This window comes from Netta rufina (genome assembly GCF_964035555.1).
Source record: "Netta rufina genome assembly, chromosome: 26".
Classification (NCBI taxonomy): Eukaryota; Metazoa; Chordata; class Aves; order Anseriformes; family Anatidae; genus Netta; species Netta rufina.
In genome coordinates this window covers 2,506,276-2,534,176 of record NC_140150.1, presented here as the reverse complement: position 1 = coordinate 2,534,176, position 27,901 = coordinate 2,506,276, and the positions used below count along the sequence as shown (strand labels likewise).

The 27,901-nt window shown below is 49.8% G+C and overlaps 1 protein-coding gene across 1 annotated transcript in view; it reads right to left on the bottom strand.

Moving 5' to 3' along the window:
- The window catches only part of LGR6 (leucine rich repeat containing G protein-coupled receptor 6), a gene marked incomplete at both ends in the record, with an annotated part of 124,434 nt that overhangs the window by 4,067 nt on the left and 92,466 nt on the right, over nucleotides 1-27,901 (bottom strand). Inside the window, 10 exons of the mRNA XM_084301711.1 lie at nucleotides 2,474-2,634; nucleotides 4,757-4,882; nucleotides 5,218-5,289; nucleotides 6,902-6,973; nucleotides 9,169-9,234; nucleotides 12,071-12,142; nucleotides 13,133-13,201; nucleotides 13,366-13,437; nucleotides 14,282-14,353; nucleotides 15,822-15,890. Of these exons, the coding sequence (XP_084157837.1) occupies nucleotides 2,474-2,634; nucleotides 4,757-4,882; nucleotides 5,218-5,289; nucleotides 6,902-6,973; nucleotides 9,169-9,234; nucleotides 12,071-12,142; nucleotides 13,133-13,201; nucleotides 13,366-13,437; nucleotides 14,282-14,353; nucleotides 15,822-15,890 (851 nt within the window). The remainder of the gene's footprint in view (nucleotides 1-2,473; nucleotides 2,635-4,756; nucleotides 4,883-5,217; nucleotides 5,290-6,901; nucleotides 6,974-9,168; nucleotides 9,235-12,070; nucleotides 12,143-13,132; nucleotides 13,202-13,365; nucleotides 13,438-14,281; nucleotides 14,354-15,821; nucleotides 15,891-27,901) is intronic.

The following is a 27,901-nucleotide window of genomic DNA, read 5'->3' as shown; positions in this document are numbered from 1 at the left end:
TCCAGGGCTTGCTGAACAGTTGCAGAAGTTAAATGGCTTTACAAGCTAATGGAGATGCTAGACACTAAAGCAGTGTCTTATTGTCAAGGATAACCATCCAAGTGTGTTCTCTTCTCGCTTTCTGTAGCTTTGTTCCCTTATTGCAAACATATGCTTTTAAGTAAATATATCCCTTTCTATCCTCAAACCAGTCGTCCCCAAGGGGGTGCTGGGACAGTGAGGGAAGTGCCCCACAGCAATGGGAGCATTTGCACTTTCCCTGTCCTCCCTCTGCAGCCAGTTTTGGGAGGGTGGCAGGAGGGATCAGCCGGAGAGCACAGTGTGGCCGTGCTGTGTGATGAACCCCCGAGCCATCGGGGCTGCTGCCCAGCCACAGGGGACGGGCTCGGGCCAGGGGCGTCTGCTAAAGGCCACCAAGCATAATCCAGAAAGGCATAATCCAAGCAGCAAAAGTTTTGGAAACTTCTGTCGTGACAGAGTGACCGAGTGATGCGATGACACGCTAAGCACACTCCTTTGGCCCTCAGGTGGCTGTCAGCTGGACATGAACGGACAACCTTGGGTGGTGTCCCCCAAGTGGCAGGTGGTGTTCCCGTATCTCCAGGACCCTGGGAGGGTGGGAGAGAGCTGCCAGCCCTGGGGTCCATGAAGCCTCTGGCACCCTGCGGTTGGAATTCAGATGCTTGCTTGGGCGCAGGTCTTGGCTGATGGCTGGGATATGCTGGGGGCAGCACCCGTTTCTCATCCCCACACAGCTGGTCTGGGACCAGTCACCTCTCGCCATCCAGCTGTGAGGTTCTGCGGACTTTTTTGTAAATGGGTCCTCAGTCCCTTGCTGGAAACGCTACGCGAGGACAAGAGGGTCTGGCTATCTGGAAGCGTGCCCCGTGCCTCTCAAGTTCTCCCACAGCACCCAAGTGCCCTGACAAGCCTGGTGTACACTGCAGGGGAAAAAAAATGGAGTGATTTTCTTGTAATGAGGCCACTTTCTCTCTTGCAGGGAAGGAATGTTTGGGAGCTTTTTTCCTCCTTAAGGAGGAACTGTTACACAACTCATATAACAGAGTTAAATACCACTGGTGGCCATCTGAAAGGAAGCATTGGGAACATAAATAAAGCAACAATTAATTAAGTAAGACAGCAACATCACAAAACCCTAATCGCCAAGAATAGCCCATGTGTTGCTGAATGGTAGGGAGAATGATCCGTGAAAGCTGTGCATAGTGAGAAAGGACGTTCTTCTGCATTCCATGTTTGTACGGCTGTGGTTTGATATTTCAGACAAACCCAGTGCTTTAACATCTGAAAATGTGGGCTTTTACGAGCTGTTAAGAGTCTCATCTGGCACATTTTAGAAGCACTCAGCATTCCCCTCTGGTCCTAATATCTCCTGAGCACACATATAGTCCATGGGATTGAGACTGGTTTGGAGGCCTGTGGAGGGCGTTGGTCGCTTGTCAGGGCCAGGGCAGCGTATGCTTTAAGACAGCAAATAGCTTCAGTGTTTGGTGACCAGAAGGACCAGGTCTGTAAGCAGCACTATGGTCCCTGGCTGCAAACCAGGTCTCTTCACAGTTTCATTGAAGACACTATAATTTGTTGGGCAAACACCCCAACTATATGCACAAGGATCATTAAAGTATGGGCTGCATTGATGATGGAAAAACTAACCCGGCGGCGAAGAAATTCCTGCAGCAATGACCTTAACATATGCCTCCTCTGTACTGTCTGCCCAGCACAACCACCAGTCTACCACGCTTCCTGAAGCCATATCATGCAAGTAGGAATCACACTTGCTAGCCTCTGTTTGGACTTTTTACATTGCTAAGGCTTATTCTTAGACCATGAAGGATCAGGACAGGGCAGATGGCAGGAGCGAGGGACGCAGGGCTTGTGACTCACTCGCTGGCTGGGTCAGGAGGCACAGATCCCCTGGCTGTGGCTGGGTGTGAGGTGTTCCCAGGAGCATGTGGGCAAAGTGCAGCTGCACCACTCCTCAGGGACTTGGTCCTCTCCCCATCTCCTGCAGGCACCAAGCATGATGTGGTTTTGCCTACAGGGCGTTTCAGACCTTGGAAGTGCATGTGGCCTCTATATTTACACAAGCATATAAACAAATACAGCATCCAAGCTGTGTCCTGAAATGATATTTCCACTCTCCAGCAGTTACAGAGGGGCCAAAGGAGCTCATGATTTTCTTTGTGTTATTCTGAGATTCCCTTGTAAAGGGATCAGACCAGATTTCATCTTGGAGCTGCCGATGTGCTGTGGGTCTGTGGGTGCAGGAGATGTGCTTTGCACGCTCCTCGGATAGCCATGTGCAACAGATTTCATGGGGGTTTATGCAGAAGTACATTTTGGAGCACAGAATAAATTGACCCTGGAACAGAAACTGCTGTTCAGCTTCAACTGTGGAGCCACTTCTGCCACGCATAGTTTAGCCCGATACTGTGCTCACTGTATTCCTACTTACAGTGGTTATCAGCATGACCTGGAAAGAATTCCATGGTCCTCTTGTGGGGATCTTCCTCCTCAGGGCTCATGTCTTCTGCCTCCCATTGGTTGGACACCTTGAAGAAGCCACTGCAGCTTCCATAGGCACAGCACTGGTAGGCGTAAGGTACCTCTAGGACTCTGCGAAGGGGGAAAGCAGAACTTTTAGGTGATCTGACTCTATTGCTTTGCATTTTGTGCTTAATTTTCATGTGCCAAAGGCCAACTTGATGGCTGATGGCTACCCTGGAGCAGGACTTTTCTATGTTGAAAGGGACTCCAGACAGGACGGAGTGTGGACCCTAATCACGCCACAGTACTTCCAGGTTGCCTCACTTTTGTTGCTTAAGATGCTGTCTGTTTGTCATCAAACACCAGGTTTGAAAACCACTAAAGTTCCTGGATAATTCCTCAAAACCTTTGTGTGGTTCTCCATAGACTGACATAGCCTTGCTCTCCCATGCCTGCTAGCTATATGCCGTAAGCACAACCTCTGCATGTGGAGTTTTCAGTTTTTACCCCAAGACCATCATTTTGCTGAACATCCTTTCTTTTGTTCAGGACAAGGAGCTTCCTAAGAGCTTAAGCAAGTGCAAGGACCCTCTTTGCTTGTTGCCGAAGGTCAGAGATGCACCTCCAGGCTCTAGTTCCATGACCAAGGCTCACCCCTGCCAGTCAGGGTAGGGGAATCTCAGGTATCTTAAATGTAGCAGGTTATTTTACTGTCTGGTTGCCCTGAAAGTAGAATTCTTTGTTGTCAATTACAGTATGTATTACAAGGTTAATTAAACAGCAGCTGAACATCATCTGGATGAAATACCAGGCTGTCAGTGAGAAGTTGCGTCTTCTTCAAAGATAGAAAACTCCTGCTTCTCTGCTGAAAGCCAGAAAGACTGCCGATGAAGTCAAAGGAACCTCAGGTTTTCTAGACAATTAAGGTTTTCTGACAAGATCAGTAAATATGGTGAAACTCTATATTCTAAAAATATGCTTTTGTTTTAAGTTCCCAAACATTTCTGGCTGAGCCCCGGGACGCTATGGAAACTCTGTATACAAGCTTGCTTCCTGTTATAAGCTCCAAATTAAATCCTATTATTGAAAGGTGGTAGGGAGATACAGATCCTCCCGGGATGGTTAAGAATCTTTCTCAGATGATTCCTCCACACATATGTCCTAAGAATAAAAATACTTAGTGGCAGTACCCCAAAATTTAGGGAATGTTAACGGGTCTATTGCCTGGCTTGCTTCAATGCACCACTCCCTCAGTCTTGGTGTCTCTGGTAGAAATCCAAACCAGCCCCACAGATGTTAGTGGAATTGGTTCAGAGGAGGAATGCTCCTGGAAGTGCTGAATTCGACCCACTCTGCTCAGAGGACTGCCATCCTGGGTGTGGAAAGCCCTCCAGAAACTTCTGGGATCCCCTGCCATTTGGAAAGCAGTCATGCAGCAGATACCAACCATGATGAGTCAGAATAGTCACAAGAGAACACGCTGCAGCCGCTACTGCCAAGGCAAACCCAAGTGACAGATCAATGCTTTTCACAAGACCTGAGCTGTTAAGACCAGCACTGATACAGTCGCCTTTGAGGATTTGCCTAAAGGTGAGGAGCTCCAGCCTTGGGAGCCCTCGGCTTGTACTGGATGGCTGGAAGCATCAGCTCATGCATCCTTGGCTCCCAAGGAACTGCCTGGAAGACCCATGCAAAAGATGGCTTTACCTGGGGAAAATTTGAGTCACCTGCACTGTAGGCCCCTTATGTACTGTGCTGGAGACCCACTGCTAAGATAGGGAAGGGAGAGCCAGAGTCTGCGGTGCAGCACTGTACTCCAAGCTTTTTGCAGCCTTGTCTTGCTCTGTTTGACCCCTTCGGGCTCCTCATTAATCCATAGCAGACAAGACACGGCCACACAAACAGAGTTTACTGAAGGAAAGCTGGATGTCATTAGCTAGGACTGGCTTCTGGGAATGTTTTCCATTGAGAGAAGCCCTGAGCTGGGCCTGCTCCACGCTTTCCGCTCGTGTGTGTGCGTTTGGGGATGGGGGTGGCAGGCCCAGAAGCGCATCATCGCTTTCCCATGGAAGACTTTGAAAGATGAGGCTTGTTAGCAGCAGATGAAGCTTCCTCAACCTATTGGCCTGAAAGGATGGAGGAAAGCATGAGATAAACAAGGAAAGCAGGAGGCTGATTGATATAAACAAATACAGACTGCATCAAGAGCCAGAAGGGAAAGAGTGAACAAGGCCCAGGGCACAACCAGTACCTCATTTTGGGGAAGCTCTCCTTGGTGAAGGGCTCAGACAGCGCCGGGTTGCCTTGGAGCTTCAGATGGGTCAGTCCACCCAAACCATCCAGGGGCAGCGTGACCAGCTGGTTGTCAGTCAGGTCCCTGTGAAGGAAAAGCAGAGAGGTAGAGTGCGGTCAGGTTGTGCTGGTGGTATCTGAGCCATCAGCGGCTCAGAGAGGCACGCTGTCTCTCCTGCTTTCTTCCCAAAATATGTGGCTGAAATGGGGCTGGGTGCTGCATGAGCCCAGGGTCCTCTGGAGTTAATGGGGATACTGTGATCCCTGGGGGAAATGAGGGGCAGGGGTTAAGACCCATGCTGAGAGCTCTGTGTGATGTTTACTTCCCTGTGCACATATCTGCCCCATGCACCTCTTTCCCTGGGGAAGCCCCCACAGCAGGTCAGGTATGACTGGCAAAGAAATATCACCGCAACTTACAGCTTGGTGAGCGAGTGCAGCGTCACAAAGGCTTCAGGGTGAATAAACTGGATGTAATTCCAGCTCAGGTCTCTGCAAGGCAAGGACAGGCCGGTAAGAGGGGTGCAGAGCAGGAGAGTGAAGCTGCTGACACTGGCCTGGGCAAGGGCTTTGACGCAAACGAGTGTGGAATCTGTAGTCCCTTGGCTGGCAGCGAGTTCTGTCTCATTGCAGCTCCCTGGAGGCAAATGTTTGAGTCTGTATCTGGGTAGTTTCTAACAGAGTAAGCAGGTTTCTTGGTCTGCCCTTAGTGCCAGAGCATCTCTGAAGTGGTCACGCTGCTGAGCACCCAGACAAGGACAAATAAGTTCAGGAGCTGTGTGAACCAAGGGAATGTTAACGGGTCTGTATCAGGTGAACCAAGGCCATCTGATCATGTTGCCTGTCATGTGCAGTTGGACGGGTATGGAGAGGATTCACTGAAGCACCTCAATAACCTCATACCCTCTGTTTCCATCTAACCTAGAGGTTTCACCTCCCTCTGTCATAAGCAGACAGGAATCAGGATGTCAGGAACCATTTCTTCTCCCTCTAAGGCTGACTACCTGAGCAACCTGCCACATCTTTCTACATCTCTCCCATGCAGAAGGGAGCCAGGGTGCCAGCCCAGGTGTGTGTGTCACACCGCAGAAGGCTGAAGCTGGGTAAGATGAACCTTTCCTACAGGCACCCAGAGACAAATGCTAGAACTCACATGCTCAGTTGTGTGTTGTGTGACTGTCCTGTGACAGCAGCATGCTTGCATTTGTGTGCTGCCCGTGGTGTTACATGTAGTACGTGAATGTTCCTGTGCAGTTGTGGTCCCATGACACACACGGATCTCTGGGAACGATGGCCTATTAAATGACACTCAAATTGCTGCACTGTGGGAAAAAGCTTCTATGCGATTCAGTTCATTGCCTAGCAGAACAGTAAATAAAGACCATCTGCACTTGAAGGGCTCTTTCCATACATCTCAGAGAGAATCACACCCTACAAAGCTTTACTAGTTTCTGAAAGGTGCCAAGCACTTAAGAAGTGAGCTGTCTATTGCAAGGTCACTATGTGCGTATGGTATCTGCATGCTTGTGTGCACTTAATACATCTAACATGTACTTCTTTGAGTCTTCTTTATGTCTCCATAAAACTTCTTTGAGTTTTGTGGAGATAATCCCTACTCAAATGAGATACTCTGCATTGATGTGAGGCCCAGGAGTGTTTCTGTATGGCCCAGGACTAGTCTGTGTAGGGAAAAGGCTGCTAGAGCTTACGCACACCGGGGTAAATCCCTGCCATGAATCAATGTCTCTAAGGGCATTTAGGAGTATGTAATACTTGAGTTGCAGCGTGTGGTAGCGCATGTGGTGTGGAGTTTCTGTATGTGTGGGCAGTAAGCCTGACGTGCAAGGAGTTCATTCACAGGGGTGTCTGCATGCAGAAGTGAAGCCAGGGAGATGGCTTGAGCCCTAAGCACAGCTCCTCTGTTCTGGAAGGGGCTGGAAGTAGAGGAGGGACTGGACGGCTTCAGGCAGAACGTGAAGCCTCAGAACAGAGACAGAGTGGGGCTGGGAAACTCCACATCATCCTGGCTCAGTGCTCACAGTTCCCCTTCCCCAAGCAAAAAGCCCGGTCATCCCCACTGCCAGCCACAGCTGGTGGTACTTACATGGAGCGCAGGGCCATCAGCTGCACAAAGGTGTCTGCTCTGATTTCGTGGATCCTGTTGTGCTGGAGGCCACTGAAAAAACAGAAACTGGTCTGAGAAAATAGCTGAAGGCAGCATTCATACTTCATGGGGATCTTTGTCCCTCTGCAGCAGAAGCAAACTATCACAGTAGAAGTCATTTGTGTCTGGAAAATCTGCTCTTATTTCAAGGGGCAAAGAGCAGGAACAAAGCAGCTCAACGCCATTCTCTCCCATGGGCAGCTCCAGGGCCCAGACAACCTCTTCTTCTGAGGCCATAGCGGCATTTGATGTGCACTGGTTAACGGTTTCCCTTTATCTCCAAAGCTGCACTGGTTCCCTGCTCTGCTCCACCCTGTGCCTGCCTCCTCCAGAGCCAAAGAGGATGGCTTGGAGCCAACAAGTCAGCAAACACAACCCTGTGTCACCTTCAGGACGGTGAACATTTTTTTTTCTAAGTTCCTCAAAATTGTGATTTCCCTGACCTGCAGAAACGTGACCTTCTGCAAGGGGCAACAGCCACTGCTTCTTACTCTACCCAGGGCATTTGTTGGGTAGCTAGCCTGCCTTTCAGACTCAGAAAAGGTCTTGAATCATCTCAGACTTGCTCACAAGGACCTATAAGCAACGGCTGTAATGATTCAGCTGGTGCTTGGTCACGTTTTCACGTTTCAGAGGCAGCAGCTTGAGGCTCTTGCATCTAATCTACTGGTGGTTTCTCAGTGTCCCATGTAGCCAAAAAGGCATTGCTCATCCTTCTAGTTAGGGTTTCAAATGAGAGGGCTTAGGGAGCTCTGCACAAATTTGGGGGTCTCAGGTAGAGGGGCACTGAGTGGGAGAGGGAAGCAGGAGTATTGGGGCAAGTCAGTGAAAAATAATTCAAGGATATTTAGCTGCAAGGGACCACCTGCGTGTTGCAGGTAAAAACCTGCACGTTGGCAGCTACAGCAGAGCGACTGGCACACACAGGGTGTTTGCATACCAGGCTGCACCACCAGACTTATTTTCAGCTTATTTCCCAGCAGGAATGCTGGTATCAGGTGGGAGTGGGTCTTACAGATGATAACAATGGGCTTAAGGGTTCGAATTCTTATTCTGTAAGAAAATGTGATTTAAAACACACTCTGTCTGACTTCAGTAGACTGAAAGAGGGATTTTTTATGCTTTTATATTGATGTTAAGACTGAATTTGGCATATTATGAGATACTGTAAGAAGAAATTTAGGTACCATGCGTAAAATTACAGGTTTGGAATTCTGGAAGTTTGTCACTATTTGGATACTTCTTTTATTTTTTAAAACATGTTCTATTTTTATAAATAAAAATACTTCCAGATCTAGCTCTGTCCTCAGAGCTCCCAAAGAGGCAGCAAAGGCTGTGTGACTCCAGTTTTCCTGTGATTTCACAGCGCCCAAATGCCTGGCTTTGCAAAGGCTGGATGAACTGCTCTGGGTGTGCAGGCTGCAGTGTTGCAGGGAGCAGGGACAGCCTCTCGTGGTATTTTTGTGGGGATGCTGCTCCCACACATCAATTCTTTCAGATTGCAGAATTCTGTAAAAGCATGGAGTCTGTTATTTTGATATATATATATATATTTCCTCAAAATATATATATATATTCCTGGTATATATATATATACTTCCTCAAAAAGGGCAAGAACTTCTGTTAGTTGGGTTTGCAGGGTTTCTAGGTTCAGGTCTCTGGACACTTTAAACTGAGCATGAATAACTGTGTCTTGGAGCAACGGGGGTGCGTCCCAGGGCCCAGAGGAGACCCAGATCAAGTGCTATTCATAAACAAAGCATCACTCTCCTCCACGAAGTGGCAAGCCCTAAGCAGTGTGGGTGAGAGCCACTTTGCACCTATGGTATGGGCCCACTCCTTGAAGCAGCTGTTTATGGTATGGCATGGAATGGGATAAATCCCATTCTTGATTAGCTCATGTCTGGAACTTGAATTAGCAAAGCAAAATGTCAGTGCTGTCACATCCTACTTCTGCTTGCTGTGTCTGAGACCTCTGAAAAACCTCACGTGAATTAAGCTCCTATGCACAGGGAATGTATTTTTATTCTATATTTGCACAAGGGCAATGCGTGGAGCTCTGTCCCGTTTGCAGTCCCAACAGCAAGTTACAGTGCTCAGCCCTCCCAGTGCTGGATGATGGCTGGATTTTGTGTTTGGGGGCTGCCTCTCCCTCCAGGGGTGACCCCTTTGCCCCAGAGCACGGTGCAAGCAAGGTCTCTACTCACAGCTCCTCCAGCCGCTGACACCGGTGGAAACTGGGCAGCTCTTCGATTTTGTTGTGCGACAGCTCTCTGCAGGGAAGAAATCAGCATGGAAATGTTAGGGAAAAAAAAAAAAATCAAAAGAGAGTGCCCTTGAGCCCTCTCTTGGGAAGCAAGTATTGCCAGAGTGGGAGGGATGACGGCTTCCCATCCTTAGAAGTGTTCAAAGCCAGGTTGGATGGGGCTTTGGGCAGCCTGACCTAGTAAAACATGCCCCTGCTTCTGGCAGGGGAGTGGACTAGATAATCTTTAAGGTCCCTTCCAACCCAACCATCCTATGATCCTATGATTTGATGGTTCTATAATTATTTCTTATGATTCTATGACTTATATTGAGCACAGCTACGAGAACAGGACCCCCGGGTGAGGAGATCTGCACTCTGCACACACCTGACACTGGCTCTGAGCATCTTTGTGCTCTGCAAGCATTGTGCTGTGGCTCACCCACTCACCCAGCCCCAGCCCAGCTCCCTCCAGCACAAGCTGCAGACCGTAGGAGCTGCTTCTACAGCTGGGGGTGGGTTTTTCCTCAAGGCCATGCTCCTCCCCAGCTCCAAGTCAACCGTGAAATGCATCCCTGCCAACTTCTGCTGTGCACAGCCGTGCTTTCCTGTGCCAGAGCTCCCATCCTGCTGCTGTGGATGGGTGAGCGCACAAAAGCTGCAGATGTGCTTTCAGAGCCTGGGGAGTTTTTGGCCAGCCGAGCAGCCAGCCAGCTGCCTTGCCTCCTTCCTGGCACAGCAAAGCTGCCTGCCTATCACTCTATTTGGCCTTTCCCTGCATCTCCCCAGGGAGAAGGAAAGGACCATGGTACAGGCAATGTCCGTACAGGATGTTACCGACTCTGAGCATCCCTGGCCCCTGTTTGTTCAAGTGCTGCCACTTGAAAATTATTCCCAGCAAACTCCTGTTCCTGCATGGCCCTGTGGGATGTCCAAGGCAGAGTGACTTGGTAGGCAGAGGAAAAACTATCCTGGCACAGCTTTGATATGAATTTATTAAAACCAAAATGGGCTGAGCGAGGGGTAACACTTAAAATCATCTCTTTTCCTCAGTGCCAGGGCCTGGATTGCTGCTCAAGGGAAAGGTGTCCCAGGGGAAAGATTTGTATCTGGCCTTTCTTCCAACTCTCCTTATTTCTGCCAATATTTTACTACTAAAACATTTAAATTATTGTTGTTTTATTGTTATTATTATTTTGCCAGCCCCCTCCCTGCAAGTGTTCTGTGGTGGGAAGGAGAAGGAAGGGAAAAACCAACCCAAATTTTGGTGTTTGGCTTTGGAGACTGTCCCCAAGTGCAGAGAAAGAGCTGCAGCATCAACCACTTCTCACTGGTTCTCATAGGATGGGTCCCACAGCCACTGTGCAAGATCTCTGCAGACAATCTGCAGCATGAGGTGAGCAGCAGGGGGGCGGCAGAAACACGGCATTAAAGATATCGTCTCTGTTCAGATGTGCCACGGTTGTAATGTTAACCTGACAAACCGCCAAGGGGCATTTAAAACGGGGGAATGCAGCAGGAACAACCACTAGCTCTGAAGGGACAGAAGGCCAACACATTTCAAAGGCAGGAGAGATGTAAACACGCACAAACATTGGCCCATATGCCCTCTCTCCAAACTCTGAAAGCATTGCAATTAATGTCAGTAGAATTAACTGGGAAAGAGGAAGAAGGAGCAAGGTGGGGTGTCCCCCCAAAAAAGTTTGCTCACAAGGAGGGGCAGACATGAAGTACAGGCTCTGCTCTGAAGGTTTACAGGCTGATAACTTGCAAACAAACCGAGCACATGGGACCCTACAGCCTGGGCCATTCCAAAGGCTACACTTTGGTGGCAAGATGTCCATTGAATTGGTCCAGATGTCTAAAGCTGAGAGATCTTCCCTACAGGGACAGCTGGAGCCAAAATGCTGTGATCTGCTAAGTTACAAATTGTATCCTTTTATTTTTATGCTTTTTTTCTTGTTTCCAACTTCTGTGATCAGGAATTCACTCCTGTTGCTTTCCTGGAACAAACTTGTTTTCATTTTCAGCTTGCTTGTATAAAGACTGATGAGAGGCAAGCCTCCTTCTTGCCCTAAGGCTCCAAACTTGTATAAATCTGGCTCATGACTCACTTCCTGAGGATGTCTTTGACTGAAGAAAAGGTTGGGGACCTCAGGAATGAGGGGTGTGCTTCCTGAGAAGATGTAGGAGTCAGTGAGGAGCTGATTTCATCATGTGCCAGCTTAAGAAAAAAGCACCTTCTCCCACTCAGCATCCTTCAGTGCCTTGCTGAGCAGATAGGGCCAAAGCAATGTGGAGACTGAGAGCAAAACCCCAATCTGCCACTGCTGCACTGTGTGAAGGACCACAGCTGGGGCCAGGAGGCCCTGCAGGTCTCCACCTGGTCAGGTGTGTTCTCTGCTGGGGCATGAAGATGATGGCACTTGCTGGAGCCACAGTGGCAGGAAGACATTGTATGAAATGTGACTTAACCCTGTTTTTTGTGATTTGTATACCTGAAATGCTGCTGCTCTTCTTACCCGGTGCCCGTTGCACCTTCTCTACCCTCTGCATAGGGCAGACAGTTCCTACTGGTGCAGAGCAAGCAGGAGACAAATGTGGCTGTGCATTATTGCTTACAGCCATCCAGAGCATCACACTGGGGCTATACTGGGATGGACAAGGCAAACAGGTTCAAGAACATGCAGAAGTCAAGGTAGTATCCAAGAAGGTGGTGTTTTCACCATGGGAAAGGTAACAGGAACAAGAACCATGGGATGATCTTCTATAGCTAGTCCCCCTGTGCTGGACAAGGAGAAAGCCTGGGTTCTGACAGTGCTTTTCTGAAGACAAGACAGGACAGAGAAACTTATGTTACTCACAGGACTCGGAGGCTGGGCAGCTGCTGGCACATCCCTCTGGGGAGTAAATGGATGCCTGCCCGGGTCAAGGTCCTAGAGGAGCGGAGGAAAGAGAAGAAATGGTGTTGGTGAGGGCCAGAGCACAGACTCTGCTACCCGCAAGCCCAGCTACCAGCCCCACATGGTGGCAGGAGAGACAACATCAATGAGATAATGAAATACCCGGAGAGAAACAAGAACTGACTTGGAAAATGGGCACTGCTGCTGGACTTGGAAAAGGTGAATGTGCCTGAAAGAAATTCTGGGACACTTTTGGGTAATGAATTCACTGGTGTCCTTGGCCATGCCCAGGGCAGGTGGCTGTGACCTCTGAGGCACACTCTGCTGTCCCAGTTTCCCATTGTCCAGACTGGTGATCTGCCTCGAGCCACAACTGCCTCAGAAACCTGTGCATGGGGGGATGGATGACATGTCCCTGGCTCCCTGCAGCAAGGCACGGCCAGGCAGGGCACACTCCTGGGCCCAAGTGCTCAGCAGTGCTCCAAGTTTGAGCACAGCTCGTGGACCAGTGCCCTGCAGAGGAGAACCACGGGTGGCAGGAGGCAGCATGTCCTCCAGATGCCTGATCTCCTGGGTCTGGTGGTGTGAGGATGGGGCCAGACTAGCTGCGGAAGCCTTCAGCCCAGGCAGCAGACGTGTGGCAAACACAGCAGATATTTCCATCCCTGCACAGCACTGCCAGTGCTGGTCCTGGGATGGGCAGCGAGGCACTGGATCTCAACAGACCATGCTGAAGCACTGCACCCAAAGGCTCATTCCTTCACAGACACAGAAGGAAAGGAAGAAAAAAAAAAAAAAAAAAAAAAAAAAGTAAAAGATCAGAGAATGCTCAACAGTACCGAGAGAGCAACTCACGGAGAAGAAAGCTGCTTTCAGGAGCCACAGGGGTGAAACGAAGCAGAGAGGTGAGTGACCAGGGAGAGGCAGAGCACTGCAAAAGTTGTCCTCGCTGAAACAGCCTGGACCGCCTTGAAGAGGGAAGAGCACAAATAGCAGGGTAAAAGGGAGAGATTTGCCACTCACAAAACTTCTAGGCTGGTGGTGCCTTTAAGGTCTGGGAATTCTTTGATGTCCGTTGCACCGTTGAGCGACCTGCAGAGAAATGAGGGTGAAGTGAGTTGGGCAGAGGGCCCAGAAGCAAGTGCAGCCGCCCGAGGTCCCAGACCCAACTGCTCCCAAATGTCTTGGTGGCAAATCTGCTTCCTTGCACCCAGAGGAGTGCGTTACCTCTTTGAGGATGTGTTTGGTGAACTTACAGAGTGTGTAGCTTTGGCAAGTACTGGAAAGCAGACTGTCCAACAAACTGGATGGGATTGTCATAGAAATGGCTGCAAAGGAAATGAGTAACTTGTTAGATTCTGCTGTGTGTGCGGGAGAAGATGCTATTACAGATCAAGAGCCTTGAAGCAACTAGCAGTAAGCTGTGCAGAAATTGCTATGGCCATCCTTTGAGGAACCCTTCTTTTCCAGATATCCCCAGGCTATCCCACCAGCCTGTTTTGGATGAACATTGGTTATCTGAGGTCTCAAATCCTGCTGCTCTGGAAGGGTCCCTCAGGGTTCTGCTGAACGAGGCAGGCTACAAAGATGCAAAGCCCTCCTTCAATCCGTCTGTAGTGCTGTGATCCTGCTGGGAAACACCTTGCACTTAATGACACCTCCTCTGGTCTTACATATGCACAGCACCAGCATCTTTCCTACCTGTCACAGTCAGTGGAGAGAAGTGAACTCTGGTAGGATCCATCCGGTTTTAGGAGTTGTATCACCTCCTAGAAGAAGCACTTTCTCCCAACTGACTGTGAGAGACTTCAGATAGGCAGACCCAGTGGGGACATGAGTCCTGAATGTGAGGAAAATGTACAGGCAGATGTCAACCAGGGCTTAGAAAATCCTGTTGTCTGCACGGTTTCTGTGCATTTCCCATTTACCCTTCCTTCACTGCTATCAGCCTTGTTAACTGCTGCAGAATTCAGCTGAGGGTAAAGGAGAACCTGTGGCAGAAAAGCTGAAGCAGAGCTGAGAAGGAGCTGAATTCAGCTTACATTAGCCTATATACAACAAATGTCAAATTGTGGTCAGTTGAAAACCATCAGAAATCCCAACCAAAGACAGCAGGAAGCGCTTCTTTCCAGGGAACATAAGGATTTAGGAAACACTGTTTAATTTTCTTACATTGTTTGGAGGAGGGGATTCCCAACAAACGCATTCTCTGGAATAGCTTTGATGTTGTTGTTATGAAAACCACTGTTGGAGAAACAAACATCTTAATATTAATGCATTAGAAAGGCTTGGAGATGCCATTTTTTCCTCAACACTTTTAAAAGCAGAGAGTCTTTAAAAAACACACATAAAATAAGATATGTAGGCTCTGTCCTGTCCCAGCAAGTGAACAAGGTCTGTTCTTTGGCAGGACAAAGGCCTCATTCTGCTGTATTTATTCTGTGTAGTCTGGTGATCTGTAAGTCACTTTACTTAACACAGCAGGAATACAGGGACTTAGGGTTTTACAGGCTAGGAAACAGGACAGGAAACAAATGTACAAAATACACTTTTTTTATACCATCCAGGAATTCCAATTTTTATCAATGGTCTCTTCCTTACAGCTCAACAGCTGTTAGCCAGAGTGCAGCCTACTATGAACTATTGGCCCTCATGATTTTAAGGAATTTGTAGATCAAGCTGTGATATTTTTGGCTAAGCTTAAGGAAATGGCTACCAGCAAACTTTTGCATCAGAAGAGAGCTCTGTGACCACAGCCTGATCTCTCGTACAACAAAAGCCAGAGAATGGCAGCCACGGGATGCTGTGCCCAGCAACAAGACCAGGCTCTGGGTGATGCCCAGGTTGTTTCATCCCAGAAGAATCTGCTCTAGCTATTACTTGGACATCTGTTTGAAGTGATTATTTATTTAGTGATGTGAATTTCAAAAGCCATCTCAAAGTGGATTAAGGATATTATTCTCATTTTGAATATCAGAGTAATTATGATATGTGGCCTGAGAAATCTCCTCGACAAGAAATTATTCCAGTAAATGAAAAAAAATGTGTCAGATTTTCTCTTCAAGAAGCACCAAAGCAGCTATTTTTGTGCCACTCCAGCCTGTCACCAGTTTGACATTTCTTAGGGTCCACAGGAACTGCAGATCCACATCAGCTAGGTGTGACCCTAGTTTGGGTCTTCTACCTTCGTGGGTGTTAACTGGGGTGTTTTCCCATTTTTAGTGTCTCCTGGGCTGACCAGTTAGAGAAGAGAGAGCTAGCCACTACAGTGGTCATAAATTCTTGGCATTCCTTGTTATAATCTTGCCCTAAGAGAGATTCAAACCATGTACGCATGTCAGAGGAGGTGGCACAGGGCATGCAGAAGCCATGGCCTCACAATAACGCAGTTAACTCCATGGTTATGGCCCCGGTCTGGGGACTTTGAGCCCATCAGACACTAAAGGGGAATGAAGAGCTGTTGGAGGAACCTGCTCCAAGCTAGGTGGGGGGATTTCCTGCTCACCTCTGCCAGCCATGGTGCTGAGGGTGATGGGGAGGTGCTTAGAGCTGATGAAAATCAAAGGGATAATCTGCTTTTATGTGCATGGCTGGGTAAGATAAAAGAAAGGCTTGGACTGAGTGCTCTCCCCAAGTCAGAGTACAGGCAACCCTTTACTGGTCACTCTCCATCAGGGAATGCTTTTGAAAAGGAATAAATAGAAAATCTTACAGCTCCTGCAGTCGGCCCAGCGTCCTAATAGCCCCAGGGAATTCCAACAGCTCGTTGTAGTTTAGATCCCTGAAAGACAGAGAAGGGAAAAACATTCATTAATGTTGCTGTAGGAACTCAGCTGAGTGTATCTGTGCTTTGAAGGCATGGAAACTTGGTCGTTAAGCATGGGAGACAGGTTTTTCCTACTGCGCTGATCCAGCCACCGCCTGGAAACCAACTCTCACGCATTCCTGCTGCAGGACTGTGCTCTGCTAGGAGCTCTGTCAGGCGAGAGCCAGCCCAAGCCGTGGCTGCTGGCGGGCTGCTGCCAACTTGATTCCTTCCCCCCAAGTCTCTCAGTGCTCAGAGCTGGACAAATGCCGCCGCTTCACATCTCCAGAGTGCCCTGTTCCCCTCTCCCAGGGTCTCACCCCCACACACTGTGGCCATGAATAATTTTTCCTGCCTTTCCAGGTCAAAATGGGATGTTAGGAAGAAGACAAAAGAACAGCTTTAGCACAGTTCCACGAAAGGGCTTTCTCTAGGTGCAGAACCCCACACTGGAAACCATGAGCCAAAGGTGGAAGTGATGTAGAAGAGGTATTGACAATTCAGGGTGCTATATAACAAATTAAATAAAATATATATATGATGTACTTGGTCACAATGACAAGTGCAGAGTTTGGCAACCAGAATCAAAGAATCACAGAATCATTTAGAATGGAAAAGTCCTTCAAGATCACCAAGTCCAACCGCCAACCTGACCTACCAAGTCCCATCACTAACCCATGTCACTCAGTGCTATGTTCGCACATATCTTAAATACCTCCAGGACTCCACCACCTCCCTCGCAGCCCATTTCAACGCCTGACCACCCCCTGCATGAAGAAATTCTTCCCGATGTCCAAGCTAATCCTCTCTGATGCCACCTGAGGCTGTTGCCTGGCATTCTATCACTTGTTTTCCAGTCCCTTCACAGCTTCACTGCTTTTCTCTACACACACTCAATGACTCAATGTAGTGAGAGACCCCAAACTGAGGGCAATATTGGAGGTGAGGTTCAGACACTTGCCCAGGTCTGACGAGGGCCAGGAAACCCGTGGCCTTCTTGGGCCCTTGGGCCCAACACTAGCTTGTGGTCAGCTACCCCAGGGCCTTTTCTGCTGGGCAGCTTTCCAGGCACCCTTCCCTGTGTGTGGGGTTGGCGTGCCCCAAGCACAGGCCCTGTACTTGCCCTTGTTGAACACCACATGGCTGGACATGGCCCAGAAGCCCAGCCTGGCCAGGTCCCCCCGCAGAGCCCTGCTGTCCCCCAGCAGTCCCACCCAACGGGGGGTTGTTAAAGCCTCCTGAGGTTCAGTGATCCCCTCATCCTCACTGATAACATGTGAAACAAAACTGGCCCCAGGCCTGAGACCTGAGGAACATCAGTAATGGGCTAGCACCTGCAGGAAATTATTCATTTGAGCTTCAGGGCACCACTAGCAGCTGGGGAGGATCAGGCCTCTGGAGGCACTGATCCTATTGTTGACTAGAGGGAGCCTGGGGAGGCCAGCAGAGCTTTAGACGTGAAATGTTCCTCCTCTAGCTGGCCTGATGGAGAGGCAGGTCCAGCTGAAATGGGACCATTTGACTCCCTGCTGGTTATCCCACAGACCAGGACACTGAAGCCTGAAAGCCATGTGACTTGCTTCCTCCTTGCATGAAACTCCCCGAGTTTTAAGTGGTAGATACTTTGGAACATGAGGGTAATTACTGGCTCCTGGAGATTACTATATAATTACACTTAATGGACCTCAAAGTAATTACCATGTAACCTGGATTGTGGTTTGCAGAACAGAAATAACCATACATTTACACAGCAATGAGTTGCTGCCCAATTACCTTGTAATTCTCAACCTCTGGGCCCAGGCATGGTAATTACATTATGATCTCTCTTGGCCCCCCTCTCTCTTACATGGTCTTCTCCTTTGCCCGCATCCTTGCATGCGAATTACTCTACGGCACCGTCTCGGCTTTGCCCGGTAGGTATTTACACAGTAAATCATCCCAGTTAGTCTCTCCAAATTGGTCTTCCTTTGTGCCTTCCAGGACTCCAGGCTGATAGCACTTACTTCATATTTTTTTTTTTCTGGTTTTATTTCCTGTCTTGTCATTCCCTGACAAATATTCCCTAGCACGTGAGATTGGCCTGAGTGGGTTTTATTCTATGCAGCCCTGAAAAGGTCCACATCAGACCCTTGTTGCTGGATTCCCTCTGCAGCCCAGGCAGGTCCTGTTACAGCACACCAAGAGCTTTTCTCTCCTCCGGCCAGAGGGAGTCTGGCTGCCTGCTCTGCACGTGTGGATTTGAGCAAATGACCCAGGATTCTGTAGGACCTAAGCCTCAAATGGAAGGCTCTGGAAAAGGTTCAAATAGTCTAATAATTGCAGTCAGCAGGAGAGGGTGACAGACAAGACCTCCCAGCCCTGTCCAACCTGCAATGTGGTGGCAGAGCCCCAGCACACGCAGAGCTGTGTCCCCAGGGCCCAGGAGCAAACCAGGAGCGAGGCGTCCCCTCCTCAAGCCTCATCCCCTCTATTAGATATGAGAGGTCCACACCTCCTAAAGAGCTTGCTCTGGCACACTCAGTTTTCATCTGGGTCCCAGTGGATCAGTGTTTTTTTTTTTCCCAGTTTCCTCTGCTTGAGTCTAAAACGATCTGTCTAAGAATAGCCTAACACATGGCTGCTCGTAGACCTCACTGTTTGCAAGATGCACACAACTCGTTGTCTGCTGCTTGGCTGCTCTGAGCCAATAGCTCTCTGCTGTACCTGCCAGGTGTCCATCACTCTCATGTCTGTGCCTCGCCTTGTCTGCATGCTCTTTTGCCGGGGCAGGCAGGACAAGGCTTTTGCAAAAAGCCTCAGCCAAAGCTCAGAGAGGGACAGGAATGGGTTTAAAAAGAGAGTGAGTGATTGGAAGTGCAGACAGGACACTGCTGGGCGTTTTGAAAGCATCAGTCAAAGCCCATTAACGTTCACATCACTGCACTGAATGAAATCAGAGGACATTAGCAGCCTAAACTGACTGACAGTCTCAAATCTCTATCTGTGTATAAGATGCTTAATACCTTTAAAAGTCTCACCCTAGAGGGACTTTCCAAGGTTACAGGGAGGTTTCACAGCAGCGCAGGAAGCTGCAGAGGTCACTTAAGGCTGGGTGTGTGCCCGCACCACTTGCCCAACTTTCTGTAACACAAACTGGGGCTCTGGGACAGGCCTGGGTGATGCCAAGGGACTGACCCCAGGGAGGAGGCAGCACGAACTCTGTCCCCAGGTGACCCTCAGCCCACCTCTGCAGCATCACTGATGCTGCGAGAAGCTCCGTGCCAGGGCCCAGGGTTGATTTTCTCCCCAGCGATACCCAACGTGTCTGTGAGCAGCTGACAGATGGAAAGTATTGCCCAACAAAGATGAAGCTTGGATCACCTGTGATTCACTAACAGAAAAAGAGTTAGATCTGTAACCAATATTATTTACAAGGAATAATTCAGCATGCTGTAATATTTGCTCCTGTCTTTCTCTAGAAATGCATTTCCTTTCCAGCCCGTGTCTCTTCCAGGCAGGCTGTTCTTTCATCAGCAGATGAACATTTTGTTTGCACCATGGTGTGTGTGCAAGTACGTACAGGACCAATTCTTCCTGAGTGAACACACACCTTTTCCCAGCCCTGGCAGCATCCCCAGGCCTCCCTCCCCCTGCGTTTGACAGATACAAAGAGCATTGTGTTAAGCAGCTCCCTCTGGGTAAAAAAGCTGTCGCTAACTTCTGGCATCTGCTGGGCTTGTCGGAAAGTGGAAATGCAACCAGGTGTAGTCATGCCACTTCATCCTGGCTGCCAGCAACCCCAGCCTGTTTAGGAGAGACAATGTGCCCGTGCTCGCTCCTGCCGGTGCTTCCTGGTTTTCGGGGCGATGAGCTCCCTCCCGGAAAACAAACCTGACTGTGCTCATTAACAACTCCCTGCAGTGTTGCTCGCAGCTGACTGCTCCTGATCTGCGTGCTGCTCACACTGCCCTGACTTGCCTCCAGTGCTGCAGATTTGGGGGATTTCAGCTGGCTGGGGGAGGCTGGATGAAGCAGGTACCCGTGGAAGAGCTTCAGCTCTTCCCTGTGGTGGGAAAGGTCTCCCCGAAGCCCAAACCCAAGGCAGCAAACAAGGGTGGCTTCCCTGTCCCTTCCTCTTCCTACCCAGAGCTCGAATCAGGCCCTGGGGCAGATAATGGCCCAGAAATGGTCCCAGCTGTCCCCACAGGGAGGTGGCAGATGGTGGTGGCAGTGGGGAGCTCCGTGGGCTCAGGAGGTTTCTGCTCATTTAGTGAAACTCAGTCCATGGGTCTTGCTGCAGACATCTGAGGTGAGCAGGGCTGTATCCAGCCCAGACACTGCTCCTCTCCACCTGCTCTCCCATGAGGAACACGTCCCAGCCAGCCTCATCTCCAAACCCATTCCAGGGTCCATATGGAAAATGGATGGGGTGTAGAAACCAGCTCCAAAGTGTCCACTTCCTCTCTCTGACCTTATCTGAGCTGCTTTAGCAATGCTTTGCTGGTCCCAGCTCCGTGCTCAGGCACTTTCGTGTCTGGCATGGGGAAAGCTGCAAAAAGCCAAACCTGCCACCAGGTGACACTATCCCCCCTAATTGCTGTGGCAGATGGGCTGGGGTGGCGCTGGGCTGGCCAGGGAGGCCTCTAGGGCCAAGGCAGCTGGACCTGGCTCTGCAAAGGTCTCAGCTGCCCCAGCTCTGTGGTCTGTCCCAGGACTGTGGGACACTGCGTATGGGGTGCCCTGGCTGTGGGGTGCCACCCTTGTTGGCACATTTGGGACAGCGGATCCCCTGCCAGCATTGCTTGGTGGAAGGATGACAATGTGCCGTGGCCATCTTCATGCCGAAACAATTGGGAAACCTCATAAAACCGTACATAGAAAAAAGACAGGAGTAATGGCCATAGCATTAGGAAGGGAGTTTTGCTCATTATCAAAGGCTTTTGGAAGCAAAGTCACCCAGCCAAGAAGTTCAGAAATGATGTGAAAGAGAAAGGACTATAAAAAATCACTTTCCTTAGTTGTGCTCCAAGTTACCAGCTCCAGGCATCGCAGTGGGATGTCAGAAGGAGTCTTGTCTGTTCTTCTAGTCAAAACGAAAACCTCTTAAAGGTCACCCGGTCTGCCCGAAACACAATGAACTGGCTGGCTTTCCATTGTTGTTATTTCTAGAGTGAGCCTATAGCTTCATATTTGGATGATCTTAACCAACCCTGTTGCTTATTCAGAAATAAAAGTAAATTGACATCAAAGGCACAGTTATTTTGGGCTTTAACTGCCAGGGTGATTTGAAGCTGACAACATGCAGCCTGGAACTATTAATATCTTCAATCGGGCCAAAAGAGAGAAGGAGGGGAAAGAGTCTCAGGTCAATTTTCTGCCTGTTAGGGACTATTAGTGGTTCCACACAGGAAGCCAAAAATAAAAAATAAAAAAATTATATAGTACTATAAATTCTTCCATAAGCCACAAAACACCACAAATTTGCAGCTAATAAACCTGAAGATGCAATAAGATTAGAAGCTGGAGATGGGACATTTGCTGACTATTTCAGTCCCACTGCAGGTTGCTGCCAGTAGTTCGAGACGTTACCGTGGTGCCCTGGAGAGACACTTTGTGCAGCCTCCGATAAGGACTTGAATTTCCACCTGTCCTGCACTGGCATCTCACCAAGCTACCGGTAAATGTAATTACCGCTGCTGCTAGTCGTGCTGGTTGCTGTGGCCAAATCAAGCACTGGAAATGATTTAATTGGTAGTCTTGAAGCCCAAGGGGGCTGTTGTGGCCATTTAGTTTGACCTCTTGCCTGCCACCAGCCAGCCAGCTTTACCCGGATGCGTTATATCAAGGTCATGGCTTGTGGTTGAGCTTGAGCTGAGAAGAGCTGCCTGTTTCATCCAGACTATGGAAAGGGAGAGAAAATGTCATGTTCGAGAAATGCCCATTTTAGCAAATTTTGAGGAGTACACAGGCTTTGCTGGTGAACTGCAAAGTTCGTGGGTGTCCCAAAGGAGCAGAGGTGGGCCCCACACTGTGGGAAGCTTGGCAGGTACCAGCAGTACCTGATTTCTGCCAGAAGCAAGCAGCAACCTCTGTACAAGGATTCCTGCTGATACCCTGGCCTGGAAGCATCCCAGCCCCTCACTTACATGGTGCTGCACCATTTTACAGGGTTTACTGGCACTGAAAGCTCTACTGCTGGGGCGTGGGGGACCTGTCTGTAGGTCCTGTCTTGTACTTCTGCAGCTGCCAGTCCTTCCTCGCACAGCTCTGTTCCCCATTTAAAAATGCAGCGGTGCCCAGAATGTGTCTGTTCCAACCAGTATTTCTGTCTGTTCTCTAACTGATGAAGGTACCGAATTAAATATGTTTTCAATTCCGTTTGATTTATTTAACAAGGTTGAAATAAGCCTTTGAGAGCAGGATCTCGTGGGGGGTCCTGGGAGCACAAGCGCAGCCATGAACATATCATTTACAAGACACAAAAGGAGCTGACCGCAGAGCGGAGCAGCGGGGACCTCGGTCGCTCAGATGCACAGACAATAACCATGGAGCTGATGACTCAGGCAGGGGAGGCACGGAGAAGGCTGCTGCACTTGGCCAGGCAGGGGAAGAAGCAGGCTGCAGAACGCCTGCTCTACAGCAGTGTTTCTGAACTGTGCTGCGGGAAGGATGCTGAGGACCCCCACCTACCCCCAGGTGCACAAGCGGTGGGTCCCGGCTCCCCTGGTGTTGGGAGAAAGGAGCAGGGGTGTGGGCAGAGCTTCTGTGCATCAGCATATCCGTGGTGAAAGCATGCCCGCAGCTCGCCTCCGCTGCCCTCTGTGCTGCCTGCAGTGTCTGACCCTCCCTTCCACGGGCAAGCAATTCACTCTCATGTTTCTGGAGGCAGAGGCATCCCCTCCTCCAGCACTGTTCTGCCTCAGCTGCTCTGTGAAAGGCAGCACCCAGGCTGCGTCCGAGGGGAAGGCTTCAAGCAAGGTGATGCCTGAGGAGCCACAGGAGTTGGGGATGGGTCATAGCATACATGTCTGGACACACAAAGGTTGGAGGTTTGGGGAGACCCGGTGCTATATGCTGTTGCAAGATGGCCTTAGGGATGGGGGAGCCTGCAGGGTGCAAGAGGGGCAATGTGAGGACTTGGTGGGGAAAGGGAGAGTAAGCAGAGTCCTGGGAAGGGGATGAGCCTTGCAGCAGAGCCATAACCCATGGAAAAATGCAGTGACCTGGGGGGCTTCACTCCCTGATTTTTCCTTTTAGTCTTTCAGAATGTCCTGTCTGCATGAGGCCAGGTTCTTCCAAAGCTCAGAGTCAGGTCAGAAGGTACAGGTTCAAAGCCTGAGCTGCTCAGTGAGGCAGTCCAGGCTCCTACTTTTGGGAGAGGATAGGCAGCAAACAGGGACCGGTTGGTCCAAGGGGACCACGGAAGGGAAGGGGCTGATCCCAGTGCTCCCATGCGGTGGTTAGTGAATTTGCCAATTCAGTTTTACAGAAGATTTTGCCTGTGTGAAAAAGTCACCTTCCATTTACACAGTGATCAGAGCAGGCAATGTACCTCGTGGCCATTTTTTGAACCTGGCACAGTCCCATGCAATGGGGTCCCTGAGCTGTGCTCCGTCCCTGCAGAAACCCACCTGCACCCTTCCTTACTCCATCCCCTGCAGTGGGATCTGCAGCCTCTGCTGAAGTCCCCTTCCTCCTCTGGCAGAGCAGGATGTGACCATAGCCCCTAAAGTGCTGCTTAGGGCCCCTCGCTGACCCACAGTGGGGATGGAGCACCAGGAGCAGAGCTCAGGGCAGCACACAGGGCATCCTCAAGGGCTCTAAGCCATCAGCTGCTTTGGGACAGCGCAGACAGGGATTAGCACCAGAAGACTGCACAGAAAGGTTAAAACATGTTGATGGAGCCAAACCCCACTTGAAGAGCAAGGTAGCACTTGGCAGACTATTTTCCAGGAGAACAGCAAGGCCTGCCCAGCCCTAAAGGGTTAAACGATCCCTGTATGAGCTGCGGTGGAGATATTTCCCATTTCCTTCCTCCTGCCTTCATCGCCCGAGGTGTACTTTATATTAATTTTTTTTTTCCTCCATAGAAAATCCAGCTCTCCAGAGGAGTCAGTAGGTTCCAGCTCTGCTCTGCATTTACAGACTCGACTAATTACCCGGATAATAGGGCAGCGCGCTGCGAAAGCCTGTGGTAAGGGCATTTCCTGTGAGGCAAGGTTAGGCAGATAAAACGCCTGGAGCCAGAGGGTTTTGGATTCAGCCCTTCTGGGAGACGTTTTTAATTTATTAGCCCTATTTTTAAAAAATAAATTAAAAGGTTTTTAAATGAATGAAGATTTGCTCCTTCCAAGTGATTTATCTCCTTTGTCTGACTGGCGGAGGAGCTGGAAGGGTGTGGACGGGAGGGGGAAGTGGGAACGACTGGGAGCAGTGGGAGCAGTGGGAGCAGCGGGGTCAGCTCGGGCGGAGGAAAGGAGCCAGGGCTGCGGGGCCTCTCTCAGCCACTTCCCCCACCACGTCCCCATCCGAGATGGGCCACAGATGCATGGGCAGTCAGGGGAGCAGCGCTCTGGGGGCAAATTGCTGCTATTTAGGGCATAGCTCAGAGCTCTTATTTTGCATCTCTCCCTTGCTGCCTTGCTGGTGGTTGGAACTAGGGCTTGGGGGCCAGCTCTGAGATCCAGACTCCAAGTTTTGATGCCCTCCCCATGGATCTCCTTGAAGGACTGGATATATTCAGGTGTGTCTCAGGCCACCTGCCCCTTCCATCTCTTCACCCTGCGGAGGGCAATGACTTGGGTCATGGCCATCTGGAGCTGCTTTGTACATCCACCTTCCCTTCCAGGGCTGCTCCATGAAAAAATTATGTTCCAGGGAAGTGGATGGTTAGCTGATCAGGTTCAACATCCTCATAACTGATCTAATGAGGTCAGAGTCAGCTCTGCAAGGCATGGAGAGTCCAGGGTGGATTTGATGCAATTATTCATCAGCCTTTAGACTGGCTGCAAAGCTCAAGAACGTTATAAAAGCAGTCAGCTTTTGGGGTAAGGTGTTAAGGAAGAAACCCGGGCACAAAGTCATTGTCACCGTGGAAATTCATGTCACGGGATTCTCCCCATGAGAAATACTGGCTTGATGCAGTGTTGGGGAACTCAGCTCATCATGTATTAGCACCACGCAGGCCTTTGGATGGCATTTTCCCTTGCTGCTGCTCTAAAAACAAACCTGTTCTCCCCCCTGCCCTGTTTCCCCAGATCCGAGAGTGCAAAGACTGGATGTTTGCAAAAATCAGCCTCTGCCATTGCACACTCCTGGCCACAGTCAACTGCTCTTTGCAGGTAACTTTTCCTTGAACATCCCCACTTACCAAGCCTATGCTACGGAACAGGTACAGTCTAATCCCCCTCCCCTAACCCCTGCATTGTTAAAGATTTAGAAATTAAGGCCCAAATGATCAGGAAATGTAGAAGTAAGATCCCCCCATCCAAGCAGCTGGAAGCCAGTTATGCTGCCTGATGTTTTATAGCCCACATTAAACAGCGTAAGGAGAAATACATTACAGGGCAGGTTTTACAAGGCAAAGCAGGAACAGCGAAGCCAAGTGAAGAGCAGCAGGACTGGACTCTCAGCTTTTGGCATGCTTTGCTTCTGCTTACAAAAGCTCATCTTTCCCTTTGGCTTTTTTTTTGGCTTTTTTTCCTCCTTTATTTCACCTCCCAACTCCTCACCCAAAGCCCTCCTGGGTGGGTCCCACTGTGGTCCTCATGCCCAGAGAGCAAACAGCTGCTGGAAGTTCCCCTCTGGGAATGCCTATGGGTTACGGTTGTCACTTTCTTGGTATTTACATCTCTGTTCCCAGCTGGTTCTGCTTTGCATCTCCTGTGGGCACCCCAGAGCTCACGCTATATTTAAAGGATGAGTCCATTACCCACAGGGACTACAGGAGGAACATGTCATGTAAGGATATTAGCACTCTGGTTTACTCTGTGTCAAGAAGGATGAAAAATGCCAAGTATCGCCCTGTTTGGCCATCTAACACCTGGCTGCATGGCTTGGCCACGCTTGGAGTTTCTTCCTGCAGCCCTGCAGGGTGGTTCTCTGTCATCTCTCAGGCTTATGGGAACCGGCGAGGGAATCTCACTGATTTTCAAGGCTGTTTCGAAACCCTATTGGGAAGCTGGCCAGGGCTGCTCTGACTTGCTTCCAGCCTGCCTGCCCAGGTTTCCTTCCCAGGGAGATGAGTCTGGGGGGACTGGTGAACAGCCAGATCTCGCCCTGACAGAAGATTTTCCTGGAGCTGCTTTCTCCAGTGATGTGCTGGTGTTTGATGAGTTGAGACCTGGCGAGTGCTGCACATTCAGCACCATCTCCCTGCCCCTCGATCTCTCTTCCCTTCCCCTCATTACCATGGAAAACTCAGAGCTGCTCTTGCTCTGTATGTGGCAGAGTCTGCTGTTATGCATGGTATCTGCATAGGAAAGATGAAGTCCTTCATCTGGCTTTACTTTATATCTTTCTAGACTTGCTGTCCTCCTGAAATATGACAGCCAAGCCATCTCCGTGAACAGAGATGCTCAGCTGGGACCTGGTTTTGCACAAGTGAGGCAGGCATCTGGTGTGGTTGTGCATAGGCAGCTTGCACACTGCTGCAACCTGCATGGAGCAGTGGGTCCTGTTCCTTCTAAAGTTTTTTCTGCATTTGTTAAAACAGATGTTTCTCTGTCTAGCTGAATATGAAGAGAAACATTTCCCTTAGGGGAACAGAGGTTTCTGCACCTAAAACTTTATATGCTTTTCTGAAACCCCCCCGAGAACAATTCTTTCCTCTCAACTCCTACAGTTCTTCAGCTATTGTGCCTGGATTATAATCAGCATTTGGCCACAAATACTCATTTTAGGAACCCTGGAGATGTTTCTGTCTTCACCAAATCTTGCCATCCTGCTGCCTTCCAGGAGGTAACGCCCACGGGGTAACTGGGAGCTCAGTTTGGCCTGCCCAAGCCAAGAAAATGTGCTAAGTGCTGTCAACAGAATGTAATCATAATCTGAATTAAAGGGTATGTGCAGGAGACTGTAATAGTCTCCACATGCACAGGAGCTGGGAGGTGGTAGGTAGATGCAGCTCTAGCAGTGTGGCTGCGTTGATGCAGCCAAATATTTTTGCCACAAAGCTTGGCCAGCTTCAGACAGCGGGGCCAAAATCCCCAGAGTGCTGGGGATTAATGTGGGGCTGGCTCCATTGGGGGACAACGTGTTCCTCAAAGAGCAGGGACTTGAGGTATTTGCTGGCCTGGAGGTGAGAACTCGATGCTCAGGCTATGAGGAGTAAAAGCCATCTCTCTCTCTCTCTAAGATGTTCCTTCAGTGTGATCAGACAGGGAGGAGAGCCTGGAGATCTCAACACAGCACTGCCCTTGCATCCTCAAGGCGGATGGGGCATGGGGAATACCACATGAACACGTTGGGGCCATCAGAGCCTGAACACAGGTGCTGGGCAATAGTCAAGCAAAGCCCTGCTCGAAAGGGGACAAACCCTGAAGGTGAAGCACTCCCAGGGCTCTCTGGTCAGCAGTGGAGAGCCCCGTCCTTGCAGTGTCTGCAGTCCTGTTCCTGCAGGGTCTGAGAGCAAGGTGGGAATGCTGAGGTCCCCTGAGCACTGGGGGAACAGATGGATAAGAAGAGGCAAAGAAAGCACTACAGCAGGAACAGAGGGGAAGAGAGGGAAAAAGCTTTCAGTGCAAGTGTCCATGTAAGCTGAATTATCTCCCAGGACAGTGGAAGCCCTTTAGCCTTCCCCGCAGTAAATAAGGGGCCAGGTTTTTCTCTGTGGCTCTGTTGTGCTTGAGATGGGCAGTGGGGTGGCTTCAACCACCTTGGCTGCAGAATAAATTTACCCCGATGCAGACTGCTATGTTGCTGCATGGGCTGCAGCCCAAACAGGGCTTCCATTCATCAGTGAGTCTTCTCCTCCCTCCTGCGACCTGCCCACCCTCATCCTGCCTTGA